We start from the raw sequence: 19,035 nt of genomic DNA, 5'->3' as shown, positions 1-19,035 counted from the left end.
CAAGGGAGAAACGTGCTAAGAGGAAGGCATGCTTGGCAAACCCTCACCGTGATCAACTCCTGCCTGGAAACCAATGTCCCCACTGTGGAAGGATGTGTGGATCCAGAATTGGCCTCCACAGTCACTTACGGACTCATTGTTAAAACTGTGTTTATGGAAGATAATCTTACTCGGCTACGAGGTATGGAAGAAGAAGAAGAAGAAGAAGAAGAAGAAGAAGAAGAAGAAGAAGAAGAAGAAGAAGAAGAAGAAGAAGGTGTGCAGGTCATTGTTTCAGCACCATGGCCAGCTCCAGACCTGCATATCTCTAAAAGCTTTCACCTCCACTATCTCAAAGGGCATGCAATCCCTGGGGTAAGAAATCATTAGGAACAGTCTGGGGTTGTATTTTCCCTTGGCTTTTCAGCATATTCTTTGCCCCAGGCTCCTGTGCCTTAGCCCACTACAGTGGTACCTCGGGTTACAGACGCTTCAGGTTACAGATGCTTCAGGTTACAGACTCCGCTAACCCAGAAATAGTACCCCGCGTTTAGAACTTTGCTTCAGGATGAGAACAGAAATTGTGCAGCGGCGGCACAGTGGCAGCGGGAGGCCCCATTAGCTAAAGTGGTACCTCGTGTTAAGAACAGTTTCAGGTTAAGAACGGACCTCCAGAATGAATTAAGTTCTTAACCCAAGGTACCACTGTAGTGTCCTAGATGGTGTGCTGTTGTTTTTTCATCCAATCTTTTTTATTAAGTTTTATATTACCAATTAAAATTCAAACATTAAACATCAAGATCAACGTTTAGGATTCCATGAATCCTTCGACTCCCTCTGCCCTTCCATGGTTATCATTATTAATCTTTTTTCAACTGCTTCTCTTATTTTCTCTTATAAAAAAAGTCCACTTTTACCATAGTCTTTAACACATTACAAGCATTACGCAAATCCTGCCAAAGTTTTTACTTGTTTACAGTGTTTTCTTAAATACATTGTAGATCTTTCCCATTCCATCTTAAAGTTCTTCTCTTCCTGGCTTCTGATTTTCCCTGTCAATTTCACCATTTTGGCATAGTCCATTTGTCTCTGGTCAGGACTTTATTTTCTTTCCATCTCTGGGCCAGTAGTATCCACACTGCTGTCATTGCATACATAAATAATCGTTTCTGCTCCTTCTACATGGTGGGTTTTGCCATGGTGACCCCTCAAGATGAATGGACACATCCTGCTTTTCTTTCCTCCTCGCGAGTCATCATGTTGCTTTTTGTGTGTGTGAAAAACCTCTTACTAAAATTGCACAATGATGTGTTTGCATGGAAACCAGAAACGCACAGTTGCCGTAGATTTCCGAAAGGTTGCGTTGACCATCTGGAAAGTGCTGGGTCCTCTTCTTGTTCCAGCCACTGAAGGGTTTGAAGACCATCTGGAAACTGCTGCATCCTCTTCTTGTACAGAGGATTAAAGACTTTGTTTCAGCTGCATATTTATTTAGGCAGAATCCCTCATTTAGGACAGAATAGGTAGTCAAGCAGGGAGAGGCTGCCTCTGAGCAGCTTAGCATACACCTGAGCAATGAATGTCTGACACTGCAGTCATGCCAGTCACAGCAGCTTTTATAGGACCAGGTGGAACCCCAATTGGCCCTTGATGTCACCTGACCTCTGTCAACTTGATAGCTGCAATGCCATTCATTGGCTGTGTGTGTGAGAGAGAAAGAGAGAGAGAGGGAGGGAGAGATGCAGCATTTCTTTCTCCTGGGTGCAGCTACAGCCTTGGAGTGAGTTAGGTGCTCAGGCTCCACCACTGGAACCCCCTGTACAAATACCGTATTGGCCCGAATATAAGCCGCACCCGAATATAAGCCGCACCTTTAAAATTCGGGGGGGGGAGGGTAGAGTCTGCGACCAAAAGGAGGAGGACTACCAAGAGGAATGGAAAAAATTTAAAGACTATTTAGCTAAATATGTTAAGATAACTTAAATAGAATTACTTGCGAGCACCAGATTGGCCTAGGATTTAAATAAGTGATGTTGTGATTTATGGTTTAAAAAAAAATGAAAAGAAAGAAAGATGTTAATTGACTAAGTAAATTTTATGTGAAAATAGTTTTGGAAAACTGCTATAATGATTTATATGGAAATTCAGCCGGGGGATTCGAGGAAGTCACACAATAATGTTAACAAAAGTGGAATTATTACAGTTAGGATTAATGTTTGTTTGTTTGTTTTTGGGATGTTTTCTTTTTATTTGTCTGTTATAAATTTGGAAAATTAATTTTGAAAAATTGAAAAAATAAAATAAAATTGGGGGGGGGCAATACCTGAATATAAGACGCTCCCTTAAAATTGGTGGCGACCATGTGGTCTGAACAAAAAAATGTGGCCCTACAGGACCCACACAGTGCACTGGGAAATGTTGGGGGGCTACTGAAGAGGCCCCAACACTCCCCCAAAGCACCAGCCCTACACGGTGCAGCTGGGGGGAGGTTTGCATAGGGTGGTGGCAGAGGCAATGGCCTGCCCAGGCAACCGCAACCCCCGCTCACTAGGGTTGCAGCAGGAGTTAAAGGCTTGGGAGCAGCAGGCAGCATGCTGTTGCCCCGCACTCCTGGGCTTCTCTCTGGGGAGGGGGGAGCTGCGCCACTTCCCCCCTTCGTTCTGATGGCTCAGGGGAGGCTTGAGATCGGTGGGCGGGACGGGCACCATTGTCTCGCACCCTCAACAGCCCTCATGGTGGCATCCTGGGCTGTTTCAGCAGTGATAAGGCCGTGAATGTAAGCCGCACTTTAACTTTTCATGGTCGGAATTTGTAAAAAAAGGTGTGGCTTATATTCAGGCCAATACGGTATGCCCCCACGCCAGTGCTGCTTTCTTGGTTTTATGGTCTGTTTTAAATTTGTATAGGACACATCTGCGCCAATGGCTTGGTCTCCCTACAGGCTTTTTGGCAGCAGGTGAAAGTATCTCCATGACTTTCTTGAAATGCTTACATAGGAGACGTAAGGTAGAGGCTTTTCAATGCCTTTCCATGAGTCTGTGCAATGTTGCTGGTGGAAGGAGGATCTCAAACTAGGATCCCTGGCTCCTCCAGATCTGCCGGGCACCTCATTTTTAAGGTTATTGTAGGCCTTAATTATTTGTTTTCCACTGTGAACTCAATCCACTTTAACGAGGAATTAGGACCAAACAATTACTCACACCGCAGGAAGGCAGAATGATGTATGAGGGGACTCTGGAAAGTGGAGTCATTCATTTTTAATACAAGAGAAACATACATCACACCACTGAACAAAAGGCAGGATAATGAGGTTTCTGTGGGAGGGATTATGGAATGCATTTGGGTTTGGCAGGTCTCTTCTGAAAGCCCCGCTCTGAAGAGGTTGAGTAATGTTTTACATTGTTTTGCAAAAAAAAGCTGCCTCACCAACTCTGAATCTCCTGAGCATCTTATTAAGAGTTGCAAGGATGACGGAATGCTCACTTTATTCTCCTTGGTCTGATGGACACCAGGAAGTTCAAGCCAACAATACATGCGGGTGAAGGCGTCCATTCTTTGGAAAGGTTGGAATTTGCTTTTGTGCCTGACAGAAGGAGCAAAATGGATTCTATTGAACGATGGCAGGTGATTGTAGGGTTCGGGAAGAGACAATAGCATTAGGCAGGAATTCAGCATCCTGGGAATGTCAACATCTTATTCTTTTACAAAGCAAGTTTCTGCAAAATATAAGCTTGGAAGCTTGGGCAGTGTCTGCAAACATTCAGAAGGTGGCTCACTGAGAAGGCTAGCCAAAACCAGGATAAATTATGGAGGAACCACGACTCAGTGATGAAGTCTGAGTTTTGCATTGCAGAAGGTCCCAGGCTCAACTCCTGAAATCTCCAACTCAAAGGATTTAGGAAATGTAGGAAACTGTCTTATATCAAGTCAGACCATTGGTCCATCTGGCTCTGTATTGTCTACACAGACAGGCAGTAGCTCTCCAGGGTTTCAGTCAATGGATATTCCCAGCCCTAGTAAAGATGCCTGGGACTGAAGTTGAGACCCTCTGCATGCAAGATAGATGCTCTGCTGCTGAGCTTTCCCATGGACCTATGCTTCTTCTCCCAAAGTACCAGCTGATGAGAAAGTTGGCCTGGTAGACTGCTGTGAGAGCTAACAGTTCCGAACTAGATGAACAAACCATCTGTCGTGATATAAAAGCACTTCTTAGGTGTCTATGTAAAATCTATAGGGTTGCATCCAATATTAGTCTTACTCAAATTGACCCATTAAGATTTATCAGCTTGACTAACACAAGTGGAACAGTCTCCCTTGGGGAGTTGTGGGCTCTCCTTCCTTGGAGGTTTTTAAGCAGTGGTCGGATGGCCATCTGTCATGGATTCTTCAGCTAAGATTCCTGCATTGCAGGGGGTTGGACTAGATGACCCTCGGCGTCCCTTCCAACTCTACAATCCTACGATTCTATGTTGTACGACATGGGTAAGTAGAAGGTGGATCAGAATCTGCTGGCTGATCTCTGGGTGATCTGTCGCAGATTGGCAAAGTTTCTATTGTTGGGAGATGATGAAGGAGAGCACCCTTGGGGGTGAAGTCAAATTGTTGGAGAATTACAGTGCCTGCTGTGATTGTAGAGACCGATACGGGAGCGACATGTTTTGTTGCAGCTGGGGCAGAGGAAGGCGTCCAGTTGTGCTGATGCAGATGCACCATGGCGTTTCTTCTTTCTGCGCTCCTCCCAGTTGTCTAACAATAGCGATAACTAGTTAGCCAAAGGAGCCCCAAAGCAAAATGTTAAAATAAAAAATAAGCTATAATCAAAGCTTTTCTCCCTCTCGTGTTATTCCGGAGCTCAGGGCTATCCATTGAAGCTGAATGTAGAAAGATTCAGGACAGACTAGAAGAAGAAGAAGAAGAAATTCTTCACACCACAAATACCCTCAAGTTCAGACCCTCAAGATGTGGTGAGGGCCACCAACCTGAATAGCTTTAAAAGATTAATAATAATATAATAATTTATTATTTATACCCCGCCCATCTGGCTGGGTTTCCCCAGCCACTCTGGGTGGCTTCCAACTGAATATTAAAAACAATACAGCACCAGACGTTAAAAACTTCCCTAAACAGGGAAGTTTTTCAGTTGTCTTTTAAAAGTCAAATAGTTGTTTATTGCCTTGACATCTGCTGGGAGGGCGTTCCACAGGGCAGGCGCCACTACCGAGAAGGCCCTCTGCCTGGTTCCCTGTAACTTGGCTTCTCAGTGCGGGAACCACCAGAAGGCCCTCGGAGCTGGAACTCAGTGTCCGGGCTGAACGATGGGGGTGAAGATACTCCTTCGGGTATACTGGACCAAGGCCATTCAGGGCTTTAAAGATCAGCACCAACACTTTGAATTGTGCTCGGAAACGTACTGGGAGCCAATGTAGGTCTTTCAGGACTGGCGTTATACGGTATCAGCGGCCACTCCCGGTCACCAGTCTAGCTGCCGCATTCTGGATTAACTGCAGTTTCTGAGTCACCTTCAAAGGTAGCCCCACGTACAGCGGATTAGACAAATCCATGGGCCATATTGTTATCAATGACTTCTAGCCATGATGGTTATATTCTACCTCCACTGTCTAAGGCAGCACGTTTCTGAATAGCAGTTGCTGGAAACTGCAGGAAGGGAGAGTGTGTGTTTAGACCCAGATCCTGCTTGTGAGTTTTGCACAAGCATCTGGTTGGACACTGTGAGAACAGGATGTTGGGTGGGCTATTGGCCTGATCCAGCCAGACTCTATAAGACTTTTTCCATCCTAAAAAGTAAGGGGAAATGTGTGTGTGTCTTATGGAGCGAATGCAGGCTGCGCAGCTATCCCAGAAGCCAGAACAGCAAGAGGGATCTCTGCTTTCACTGTGCAGCGATCCCTCTTGCTGTTCTGGCTTCTGAGATTCAGAATATTTTTTTTCTTATTTTCCTCCTCCAAAAACTAGGTGCGTTTTGTGGTCTGGTGCATCTTATAGAGCAAAAAATACGGTAGTTCTATTCTTTCTATATAGTTTTGACTGTTGTTTGTTCTATGTGCACAGCGCGTATATTCCTTTATGTAAGCACTAGTCTTGGAGCAAATATTATGATTATGATTCCTTTTATCTTTTCATCTTCCAGCTGGTGGGCTTCGTCTATGCCTGTTACGTTGTCAGTGTTTTTACAGAAGAAGAAGACAGCTGTAAGTATTCGCTGCAGGACAGATCCCTGGCCGTGGGTCTTAATCTGATGCCCTTCCTCTTAGAATGGAATTTATTTTATCTATTTATTTCATGTATATCTCACCAGGGAGCTTGAGGTGGCCTACAAAGTTCTCTGCCTCGCCATTTTATCCTCAAAACAACCCTGTGAAGTAGATTAGGCTGTGAATGAATGCTTGACCCAAGGTCACGTGACGAGCTTCTTAGCTGAGTAGGGATTTGAATCCTCATCTCCCATGTCTTAAGTCTCTAGCTACCGTCAATCCTCCCTGAACAGTGCCCTATGTACACTTTTGAGTTAAGGTCGCTCAGGTTTGCTGTGATTTTTTATATATGCAGTTTAAGTGCAACGCTTTAAAAAGCAACAAAAAATATTAAACGGTGACCTTTCACTCCAGCTTCAAGAGGCAGTATTTTGCCGGTTAAACTGTAAGTTATCTCCCACTTCTTTCTATAATTGCAAACAAGGCAACTGATTCTACAGAGGCTTTGGTTATATGCAAATATGTTTACTTGATCAAAAAGGCAGGTGATTAGTCAATGAAGAATTCTTTTTTTAATGGTTGTGCATAATTTTATACAATTTAACTGTAACCATTTCAAAGCATTAAAATGAAAAGTTTCTTTCGAACCTTCGGACTTCCATCCCTCCCTCCATGGGTTCAATTTCCTAAGAAAATATATATTTTTTCTGCATCTTTTACCCTTATCTATCTGTTATATATTCAGTTTCCAAAGTTCATTTCACACTACAGGTGTCATTGTATCCCTGCCAACGATTTTAACTGTTTACAGTGGTCTTTTAAGTATGTTTAAAAAATTGTTCCAGTCTTTTAGAAATAATTGATCTTCCTGGTTTCTGATCTTTCCCATCAGTCTCGCCATCTCTGCATATTCCATTAACTTGGTCTGCCATTCTTCTCTGGCTGGCACTTCTCCCGTCTTCCATCTCTGGGCTAGTGTCAGGCTGCCAGTCAAGGCTTACCTTCCCCCTCTCTGTAGATAACAGCACAAAGCAAAAGCAGTCTGTGAGCCAGTGTGGTATAGTGGTTAAGAGCAGTGGACTTGTAATCTGGTGAACCGGGTTTGCTTCCCTGCTCCTCCACATGCAGCTGCTGGGTGACCTTGGGCTAGTCACACTTCTCTGAAGTCTCTCAGCCCCACTCATCTCACAGAGTGTTTGTTGTGAGGGAGGAAGGGAAAGGAGATTGTTAGCTGCTTTGAGACTCCTTCGGGTAGTGATAAAGTGGGATATCAAATCCAAACTCCTCCTGTCTTCTTCTTCTTCTTTTGGCAGCAACAGAGAGGTTGATTGAGCACAGCACAAACATTCAGCGTCCGTTCACATCGTGTAGGTGCTCCCAGTTGAGTTCCTCCCACTTCCCTCTACTTACTTCCTGTGGGGATGTTTAGGGATGCGAGGGAGGATATATTGTCTAAGATATCCTGTCCCAACTTGTCCTTACAAGTTCAACAAAATCAGCAGAGTTAACATTCCCCTTTCTTTAAACACACACACACAGCAGATAGCTTGCTCAGACTCGTTAGAGTCTCTGTAAATATTTCCTTGTATTTCCCCCGTTGATCCCTCCTAAAATAAGATGCTACACAGTCTTCTGTAGAGTATAAAACGTTTATTCACAAGTAATCATCTGTTCATACAATGGTTCCCAGAAGGCAGACTTAAAAGGTTAGAACATAGTTTAAATGTGGTGACTATCTCCTTATGGGAGAAAGACCCCCTTTTCTTCTCTTGGCCTGGAGCCAAAGGTGCATCTTAGTAGTGCTGTTGTTAAGATGGCATCGATAGAGACAAGAGGGACAAGATGATCACCAGCCTGTGGTTCTTTCTACTTCAGGAGAGGCCATGCCCATCTCAAATTACACATAGGAAGTTTCGTCTCAGTCCTGGGAAGCAGGAAGTTCCGGCTGGAGGACTGAGACAACCTTCATGTCTACTCTAGCAATGTTGTGTTTGACTGCACCTGATTCTTTCATCCCACTTTTCCGTCTTCCCATCTCCTCACCACGCGATCCCTCTACCACTGAGCCTTCTGAGAGGTTACCCTATCCAGATGCCTGGCTCTAGGACTCATGCCCTGCACACTTTCTAGTGAGGGAGATCCAACCAGCTCTCTCTTCCTGTTCCTCTCCCTTCGATTGCTCTTCGCCCAGCTGTCAGTTTTCAAACTGTGTCCTTCCTCAAACCATTGCTCTAGATTGATACTATCCTCCTGCTCCAGAGGAGCTTCAGGATCAGACCCTTGTGCAGAGGGAGAGGGGGGCTCCCACCATTTTCCCTCAGAGCAATACCCTTCAGTCTGGTTCCTGACAGCTAGAAGCATTCTCGCTGCCGTCATTGTGTACATGGACAGTCTCTTGTCTTAATAATAATAATAATAATAATAATAATAATAATAATTATTATTATTATTATTATTATTATTATTATTATTATTATTATTATTATTATTTATACCCCGCCCTACCCGGCCAGAGCCGGGCTCAGGACGGCTAACACCAATAAAATAACAGTAAAAACGTAATGGGGGGAAACCAATTTAAAATACAGGTTAAAATGCAATTTAAAATGCAGCTTCATTTTAAAGTAGTCGATAGATCAAGACCATAAGGGGAGGGAAACATGAGGGTCAGACTGAGTCCAAACCAAAGGCCAGGCAGAACAGCTCTGTCTTGCAAGCCCTGCAGGAAAATGTCTAGTCCCGCAGGGCCCTAGTCTCTTGTGACAGAGCGTTCCACCAAGTTGGGACCAGTACTGAAAAGGCCCTGGCCCTAGTTGAGACCAATCTAACCACCTTGCAACCTGGGACCTCCAAAATGTTGTCATTTGTGGACGTTAAGGCCTCCGCGGGGCATACCAGAGTGGCGGTCCCGTAGGTATGTGGGTCCTAGGCCGCATAGGGCTTTAAAGGTCTAAACCTTCTTTTGGTATCTCTTCACCTATTATACCTAACAAGAAAGCTTCTGGTTTCTCAACAAAGGTTTTCTTAAACATTTTCTTTAACTCATTATATATCATTTCCCAGAAGACTTTTACCACTCCACAAGACTACCAGTCAATGACGAATTCTTCAGTCAGATGGCAACCCTAACAAGCTGATTTCTCAGTGTGGCAACATTTGGCTACTTATTCTGGCTCTGCAAATCTACCCCAAGGTTTGCTCTGTTGGGGGCTTCCAATGAGCTCATGCGGTGACATCTATTACATTTACTGTGGGGCTCAGTGTATTCTTTATAAAAAATATATTTATATTGCTATTCATAAAAAAACATGAGAGTGGTTAACAACAATTGTACATCAAACCATGCAATAAAAGCCACGTAAAAAGTTGAAACCAGAAATCAGCTAACTATTAAGATCTATTCTTAATTGCTTGCATAACGCTGGCAGAATAGAAAAGTTTGAGGCAGGTATTTAAAAGTTGGAACAGAGGGTGCCTGTTGAAAACCAGCTAGCAGAGTATTCCACAATACAGGGATGGTGATAGTAAGTCTTGGTTTCTTGTTATTGTCAAATGAGCCTCACCGACTCGCGGAATGCCCAGTGATGCTCTTGCACATGATCTCAGGGATCGAGTTGGGATAAAAGGGTTCAGAGGGATCTGCAAAGGCCTGATTTCCACACCATATGGAACGAACCTCCTGAGGAGATGAGTGCAGTGATCAATTGTGTATGAAAGAGATGAGATTATAAGAAAGCAGGCAATTAAGAATACATCCTTCCACCATGGTTAATCAATATCTGCTTTCAACTTTTTGTGGTTTTTCTTGTACGGATTTATGTTTCGTTGCTGTAAACTGCTTGGATTTATTTTTATGACAGTCTATAAATATTCATATAAATTAACAGAGCGCAGTTCTGGCACACCTCTCAGGTGGGCGCCATCACAGGCTGGCACCCACACCCCCCTCTTGCTTTTACATACTTGCCTTTATGTACATTTTGAGAAGCCCAAAATGAACATTTCAAGTCAAAATGGAAGCTGGCATCGTGTGCAAGTCTACACTTTTTTTTTTAGATCTGTGACTCCACCTAGCTCCTTGCCACTCTTCCCAGTGATTGGTCAAGCTACAGGCCAGTTCATATTTTCTTTTCGTCCATCCGTTTCCTGTGTAGCAGCAACAGGCTTTAAACTTTCCAGCCAGGCCTCTCCCATTGCACATATTTCAAAAAGTAGATGCCATCTTTCAAAAAGTAGATGCCATCTTTCAAAAAGTAAAAACCAGGACACCCCAAAAGTTGTTGAGCTTTTTAAAGGAAAACCCCCAAATCACCTGCCTGAATCTAAGAGAATGGGGGATGAGGGGACACATTTATCTGCACCAGAACCAGGGAGCGATTCTCAAACCAGCTAGGGAGACAGCTTGCCATAGTTTGTTTTTCCCCCCAAAAATTTTTTTTATTGATTTTCACAAAATTGTGAAAATTGTTTCACAAACAAACATAAATCATAACTTTATTAAAATTACACTTATTAACATTGCTAAATGACGTCCTCGCTTCCCCTTGGTTGAATTTCAATGCATATCTTTTTAACGGCTCTCCTAATCAAAGTTCTTATAAACTTAACTTAATCATTTAACATCCTTATATCTTTTCAATTCAAAATTTAACTTCACTTAACTTATACAAATTCCTAAGCCAATCTGTTTTCTGCAAGCTATTTCCCATTAGTTTAACTTAACAAATTTAACTAACTAATCATTAAATTTTGTCCATTCTTCCTGATACTCCTCCTCCTTCTGGTCGTGGACTCTTCCGGTTAGGTCGGCTAGCTCCGAAAAATCCATCACCTTCATCTGCCATTCTTCCACCGTTTGTAATTCTTGGGTTTTCCACTTTTTTGCTAGTAAAATATGAGCAGCAGTTGTGGCATACAAAAATAATTTAACATCTTTCTTGGGTAATTCCAAACCTGTTATTCCAAGAAGAGAGGCCTCTGGTTTCTTTATAAATGTATATTTCAACATTTTTTTCAATTCATTATAAATCTTTTCCCAGAAGTCTTTCACCTTGGGGCAGGTCCACCACATGTGGTAAAAAAGCTTGCGATATTTTTTAGCACCTCTGCGGGCGGTGAACTCAGCCAACTTACTGTAACAACTTCTTGGTGAGTTCTGGCACCTATTTTGGTGGGAGGAGGGGAGGAAGGTACTGTAAGTAAATAAATAAAACATAATAAGAGCTTGCTAGATCAGGCCAAAGGCCAGGGCCAGATTTAGGTTTGATGAGGCCGTAAGCAATTGAAGGTAATGGAGCCCTTTATATGTCCAGCTGTCCTTTCTCAACAACAAATTGCCACTGTTTTTTCTGTTGAATATATGCTATATGGTAATTTATGGACCTAATAGGTATCTAAAGCCATTTGCACATAACAAAATACGTATTTTATCCAAGTAATTGTTACAACCAGTCCATGCGGAATGTACGCACCCTATATATAGAAATGAGCAAACCAGTGATATTTTAGGGAGAAGGCTAGCAGGCGGGGCCCAGTACAGTGGTACCTCAGGTTAAGTACTTAATTCATTCCAGAGGTCCATTCTTAACCTGAAGCTGTTCTTAACCTGAAGCACCACTTTAGCTAATGGGGCCTCCTACTGCCACCGCGCCACCACTGCGTGATTTCTGTTCTCATCCTGAAGCAAAGTTCTTAACCCGAGGTACTATTTCTGGGTTAGCGGAGTCTGTAACCTGAAGCGTCTGTAACCTGAAGCATCTGTAACCCAAGGTACTACTGTACTTACATCACAGGAGCCTACACAACACAAACAACTGTTGCTGTATGGAGGTTTTATTTTATTTGTTTTTTATCTGATGTTTTGGAAATGTACATCCGGGGGGGGTTCCTTTATTTTGGGGGGGTCAAGAGAGTGGGGCCCTAACCTATAGCTTGCTTAGTCTATACGCAGTGGCATCTCAACAGGGGTGCGGGGGGGGGGAGTGCGCCCCGGGTGCCATGTCTGGGGGGTGACAAGAAGCCCCCCCCCAGGGGCTCGCAGCAGCACGAGCAGCCATCACTCTGCCACAGCCGCATGTGGAATATCCTCCGTTTGTGGCTGCAGCCGCGAGCAGAGGATCCCAGCGCCGGTGGCAAACCGCTATGTACAGTGCATGTGCAGCGTCACACGCATGTGCGGTACATAATGCCGCACATGCACTGTACATTGTGGTTTGCTGCCGGCGCTGCTCAAGTGCTGTATGGATGGCGGTGGGATCCTTCTGTTGCCGCTACAGCCACATGTAGAGGATCCTCTGTTCACAGCTGCAGCCCCGAGCAGAGGATCCCAGCAACGTCCGTATGGCGCTGGAGCACCGGCGCCGGCAAACCACTATGCACAGCACATGTATAGTGTCGCTACATACAGCGCATGAGTCGTACGTAGTGACGCCCGCCCTGGGTGTCACGACGCCTTCGCTTGCCCCTGCTTATACGTAAATCCGGCATTGCCAATGGCTCATTCAGCTTCCTGTCCTCCTGGTGAACACCTATGAGAAAACCACAAACAGGACCTGAGCTAAACTTTAAGGTAAAAAGGTAAAGGTAAAGGGACCCCTGACCATTAGGTCCAGTCGTGGCCGACTCTGGGGTTGTGGCGCTCATCTCACTTTATTGGCCGAGGGAGCCGGCGTACAGCTTCTGGGTCATGTGGCCAGGATGACTAAACCGCTTCTGGCAAACCAGAGCAGTGCACGGAAACGCCATTTACCTTCCCGCCAGAGCGGTACCTATTTATCTACTTGCACTTTGACGTGCTTTCAAACTGCTAGGTTGGCAGGAGCAGGAGCAACGGGAGCTCACCCCGTCGCGGGGATTCAAACCACCAACCTTCTGATGAGCAAGTCCTAGGCTCTGTGGTTTAACCCACAGCGCCACCCGCGCCCCTTAACTTTAAGGTAGCTTGGTCTTTATTTATTGTGCTTATTCCTGGAGGACTGTGCTTTAGGGTTGCACTGTTTAAGTGCTTAGCTTTGGCTGCACTGGGCCCTAAGTGTTTATTGGTTGGCTCGACAAGTATTGCGGCCAGGTCACTAATCTCCTGTTAAACAACACATTAAGTTCAATTGCTGTAAGTGGCTGTATTTATTTTGAGTGGAGTAGTGTGAGTGCTTTTCCAAATTCTGGGGTGGGCGGAAAGAGCACTTACTCCAGCAATCTCTCTTGAAACTGTCTAAAAGATGTGTTCTTCATGGTGGTTTTATTGATCGGCGTTGCGTCAGAAGCTGGCCTTTAAATTTACAACACTCTAAAATGCCTGTAATGAACAGCTTGAACCACTTTCATTGCCACCCCCTCTAGTTAGGCTAATATATCTGTACTTGGTCGAGAACTGAGCTTAGGAAGATGCTAAGATACTTTGCACGTTACTGAAGATGTTGACTAGAAGGTAGGAGAGATGTTGTGTTTTTTTCTTCGGGTGGGGTGAGTCTATCCAATGGTAGCCAACTTGATACTCTCCAGATGTTGGTGGACTAGCTCCCATCAACCCCAGCCAGTGTGACCAATGATGATGAAAGTTGTAGTCCAATAACATCTGGAGGGTATCAACTTCTGAAGGGATTGCCTGGTCCTCCAAATATTTTTAGATTGCAACTCCCATCATCCCTGACCATTGACCTTCTTGGCTGGGGATGTTGTTGGAGTCCAGTAGAAGAAGAAGAAGAGTTTGGATTTGATATCCTGTTTTATCACTACCCAAAGAAGTCTCAAAACGGCTTACATTCTCCTTTCCCTTCCTCCCCTACAACAAACACTCTGTGAGGTGAGTGGGGCTGAGAGACTTCAAAGAAGTGTGACTAGCCCAAGGTCACCCAGCAGCTGCAGGTGGAGGAGCGGAGACGTGAACCCAGTTCACCAGATTACGAGTCTACAGCTCTTAACCACTACACCACACTGGCTCTCAGTAACATCTAGTTCCCCACTCTGATTATAGACTTAAAATCTATCATTGTTGCTTGAGCATAATAAATAATAATAATAATAATAATAATAGTAGTAGTAGTAGTATTTTTTTCTTTATAGCCCGCCCTTCCCTGTTCAGAAAACTGGGCTCAGGGCAGCTAACAACAAATTTAAAACACTTAATTGATGCAACAAAAAAAGCATGTGCTTAAGATATGAAATCTACCCAAGGGGGCAACCGTTGAATTGAATTTGTGAAGCAATCTTAGTGGCCAAATCCTATCTATTGCCCCACTGGGAGATTAATTTTAAACAGTTACATAATCTGGCCACGTTGAGCCGGTTCACTGGTAACCTCAAGACTTGACTGCTGCAATGCACTCTGTGTGGGGCTGCCCTTGGAGGTGGTTCGGAAGCTGCAGTTACTGCAAAATGCTGCCGTGAGGTTGCTGCCTTGAGCTAACTGTTGTCAAAATAGAACACCTTTGTTGAAGCAGCTACACTGGCTGCTTATATGCCACCTGGCAGGGTTCAAGGTCTTCTTACTTGCTTACAAAGTCCTAAACAACTCTCCCCTTCAACCTCTTTGCCAAGCTATTGCCTTCTATGGTAGAGAACCTTTTGGAGGCAAAAGAGATCCTAACATTTGCCTTCTGGCCCCAAGTAATGGGGCTGTCAGTGTAGGGGGCTCTTTTAACATGAAATTCATTTAAGCTCCAACCACCTGTAATTTCAGGTACATGTTTAAGACCTTGGTGTTTACCCACACCTGTTCTGAACGAAAACCCAGAATTAATGGATTGATTAATAATTAAAGACATGATTAAACCATTAATCATTAATTAATTCTTGCCCGCCGATCATCTTCCGATGTCATACTGTTATTCTAACTGGGTATTTTGGGTGTATGTTCTACACTTACTTTTGGTTCTCTGGACGCTGCTCTGATATTTTATAACTTGAGCAATATATATATATAAAGAGAGAGATGGAGAAGAGGGAAGTGGGAAATAACTTGTAATTTGATCAACCAAAACTCCCACTTATTGCTGGAGAGAAAAGCTGGATTATTAATTTTGGCTGTGGTTTGGTTAAAGGATTTTGCGGTATATATATATATATATATATATATATATATATATATATATATATATATTATATTAGTTTGTTTTAAAATAACTATGGCTATATATTTGCAATAAAAGGAGTAACTTTGATGGGGAGTGGGGAGGAGGTCAATCAGGCTAGGTGAGGGAGGGTGAATCTCAAGAGAAAAGCCAATAAAATAGAGATGTCACGGAGCTGGCGGGGGGAGAGTGATTTATTGAGAAATTCACAGCAGCTAATTTCAGCGCCCCCCCCCACCATCCCCAGCAAATCCTTTCCCCCTCCCCTCTTCCGGCATTCCAATTCCGAAATGCCAGCCTCAATAATTAACACTGACAAACCATCAATATTTCACACTCTCAGCAGTAGAGCCTTTCAGTGACCTGAGCCAATTTGAGCTGCCTTTTAATTTTCTCTCCCATTTGTGGGTTTCTTTGAAAACACTCCTTTGCTCTGGAGCAGGAAGTCGTTATAAGCGCAGAGGTGCCTTGCCAGGCGCTAACACAATTTGCGCGACATTGTGGAGTGGGGGTGGGAGGCGGAAACAATAACGCAACCCGCTATTCACACTTTACTCAGTTTGGGAGTGATAGTTCAACAACTGAGACCTGCATTGCAATGTTGCAGCATAGAGTTGGCCTGTTCAGGGTTTCAATTGGCCACCCGCCCCCTTTCCCAGCATACTTGTTGTTGCCATCTGTCTGTCTCAATAGACAATGGAGTGCGCTTCTGGGGGTGAAGTCAAACTGCTGTTTTAGCAGCACCAAAGTGACCTCTCCGGGGCGCAAACCTGGGCAGTGTCTATTGAGGTCCTGTGCTCCCCAGGGAAGACTCCTCTCTTGGCCTCACTGGTGTGGTTCAAAGGAGAGTAGAGCAATATGATCGGCACCAGCTAAGCAGCAGGAGTTGCCAGAAGGAGGCATACAAGGCACCATCCAACCATCTTAGGGACTCCATTCTGGGTTAACCTTTTCTTCTCCCAAAGATATCCCACACGGCAGCAGAGGTTTAGGCTCAGAGTTTTTCTTCCCAGGTTCCTTCCCAGGTTGATGGGCCCCATCTGCCCCTCACTTCCCTCTACAGCACATACAGAAACCACCTTCTTGACCGTTGGACCTAGTATTGCTCCTGCCCGCTCAATCCACCAGAGCCTGTCTTCTCATGCAGGGGAAGTCCCTAAGTCACTGAGAGTTTGAGACCCATCAGCCACCATCATTTAGCCAGCCATTTCCTGGGGTGTGATGGCTGTCGCATGTTGGCAGCTTCCAGGAGCTTCCAGGTGACAGCTAAGTGCAGGATGGGGACCAAAGGTGGACAAACTGTTTCTGAAGCACCATGACATGTTCTCCCACCAGAGGTACTACCCCTCCCCTAATACCCCCCACACCCCACACAAATAATAATACCAGAAGGAGTGTCTCAACCCCCATCGTTCAGCCCAGACACTGAGGTCCAACGCCAAGGGCCTTCTGACGGTTCCCTCGCTGCAAGAAGCCAAGTTACAGGGAACCAGGCAGAGGGCCATCTCAGTAGTGGTGCTGCCCTGTGGAACGCCCTCCTACCAGATGTCAAAGAGAAAGCCCTTGGAGCTGTACCTCAGTGTCTGGGCTGAATGATGGGGGTGGAGACACTCCTTCAGGTATACCGGGCCGAATTGTGCCTGAAAACGTATTGGGAGCCAACGTAGGTCTTTCAGGACCAGTGTAATATAGTCTTTGCAGCCACTCCCAGCCACCAGTCTAGTTGCCACATTCTGGATTAGTTGTAGTTTCTGGGTCACCTTCAAAGGTAGCCCCACGTAGAGTGCATTGCAGTAGTCCAAGTGGGAGATAACCAGAGCATGCACCACTCTGGCAAGACAGTCCACGGGCAGGTAGGGTCTCAGCCTGTGTACCAGATGGAGCTGGGGATGTGCTTGTGGTGGGCCAGAGGAACAAGGACTTCAAGAGGTGCTCTCAGACTCCCCTCTCAGACCTTCCTGCAGCTGGGCTGGAACCCCAAATCTTGAGCCACTGCATCACTGTGATAACTGTGGAAAGGAACCCATTCCTTTCTGGATTGTTTTACTGGTGCCTGACCAAAAGAAGTATGTTGTAGTCCTGGATGGTTATTTCATCATGAAAGTCCACATTGCCAGCATTTCCATTTTAAATGTTTATTTATTTTATTACATTTATATCCCAAGGAACTCAAGTTGGCGCACGTGGTTCTGCCCCATCTCATTTAATTTCCCGCAACAACCCTGTGAAGTAGGTTAGACTGAGAGGCAGTGATGGGCCCACTGAGCTTCATGGCTGAGTGAGGGATTCAAACCTTAGTCTCCCAGGTCACAGCCCAAGACTCTAACCACTACACCACACTAGGAGTTTGCAAGGAACCCAGGGAACAAACTAGCTAAAGCTAAGGATGGTTAAAGGTAAAGGTGAAGGGACCCCTGACCATTAGGTGCAGTCGTGGCTGACTCTGGGGTTGCAGCGCTCGTCTCGCTTTACTGGCCAAGGGAGCCGGCATACAGCTTCCGGGTCATGTGGCCAGCATGACTAAGCCGCTTCTGGCAAACCAGAGCAGCACACGGAAACGCTGTTTACCTTCCCGCCAGAGCGGTACCTGTTTATCTACTTGCACTTTGAAGTGCTTTCGAACTGCTAGGTGGGCAGGAGCAGGGACCGAGCAATAGGAGCTCACCCCATCGCGGGGATTCGAACCACCGACCTTCTGATTGGCAAGTCCTAGGCTCTGTGGTTTAACCCGCAGCGCCACCCACGTCCCTTAAGGATGGTTACGTTCATTTAATTTCAGTGCAGGCGAGTGAAGCCTGTCCTTTAGTCTCCCATTGAAATCACCAAGGCGTGCATGTGCTTAAATTTGGCAGGATTCTGCCCTCAGGCTTTGCTGGTGAGCACCTTTGCATTTGGTCTTTTCCGCACACCCCCTCACCCTTTGGTTTACTGTTTGCCATCTTCACCCTCCTTCTGTTTTGTTTCAACCACACCATTGTTTTATGCATGAGTTTTGGATTTTCTTTCTTTCAGTTGATTTCATTGGTGGATTTGACCCATTCCCTCTCTACCATGTCAATGAAAAGCCCTCCAACCTTTTGTTCAAGCAGACATACCTGTAAGTATGGGCCCCTCCAGACCTCTTTCCAATTGTGCATTCGGGATGATTTGTGCTCAGGATGGTAACCGGGGCGGATATATGTTGGACTCTCTGCTTTGTGCCTGCAAAGGTTTCAGGGTGGACATACTGCTCTGTTTCAAATTGGTGCATGGTCCATGGGTTCCCTGCTGGAATCCTGCAACAAATATTCCCAGATCTGTTTTCATCCTGCTTCTGTTATGCGATAATGCAAGACTGGCCCTCCAAACATCAGTAACGCTGCAACATTGGGGAAACATTGGAGAACAACTTAAAAAGTGGAATGATGTTTGTACACTCCAGTCTATATCCACCACGAATGCCCCATTATGATTGGAGACTAATCATAGCAGGGAGGCCAAGGTAAAAAGGTAAAAGGTAAAGGACCCCATGGTGGTTAAGTCCAATCAAAGGTGACTATGGGGTTGCGGTGCTCATCTCACTTTCAGGCCGAGGGAGCCGGTGTTTGTCCACAGACAGTTTTCCGGGTCATGTGGCCAGCAGGACTAAACCACTGCTGGCACACGGAGGACTGTGACAAGTGCCAGAGCACACAGAAACACCGTTTACCATCCCACTGCAGCGGTACCTATTTATCTACTTGCACTGGCATGCTTTTGAATGGCGAGGTTGGCAGGAGCTGGGACAGAGTAACCGG

The 19,035-nt window shown here is 45.1% G+C and overlaps 1 protein-coding gene and 1 long non-coding RNA gene across 4 annotated transcripts in view; one reads left to right on the top strand and one right to left on the bottom strand.

Annotated features, from left to right (window-relative positions):
- LOC310764852 overlaps positions 1–19,035 on the bottom strand; it is a 292,721-nt gene that overhangs the window by 9,982 nt on the left and 263,704 nt on the right. The window lies entirely within an intron of this gene.
- Positions 1–19,035, top strand: part of NKAIN4 (sodium/potassium transporting ATPase interacting 4) — a gene marked incomplete at its 3' end in the record, with an annotated part of 105,621 nt that overhangs the window by 81,126 nt on the left and 5,460 nt on the right. The window contains exons 5-6 of one of the 3 annotated variants that reach the window (XM_083619221.1): positions 6,128–6,188; positions 18,272–18,356. In XM_083619221.1, coding sequence (XP_083475347.1) covers positions 6,128–6,188; positions 18,272–18,356 — 146 coding nt within the window. Of the gene's footprint in view, positions 1–6,127; positions 6,189–18,271; positions 18,361–19,035 lie in introns of those variants that run through there. The other 2 variants (XM_083619222.1, XM_083619223.1) reach the window with 2 other exon arrangements.

This window comes from Podarcis filfolensis, assembly GCF_964270895.1.
Source record: "Podarcis filfolensis genome assembly, chromosome: 6".
Classification (NCBI taxonomy): Eukaryota; Metazoa; Chordata; class Lepidosauria; order Squamata; family Lacertidae; genus Podarcis; species Podarcis filfolensis.
The sequence above is the reverse complement of the archived record's forward strand: the minus strand, read 5'-3'. Positions and strand labels throughout refer to the sequence as shown.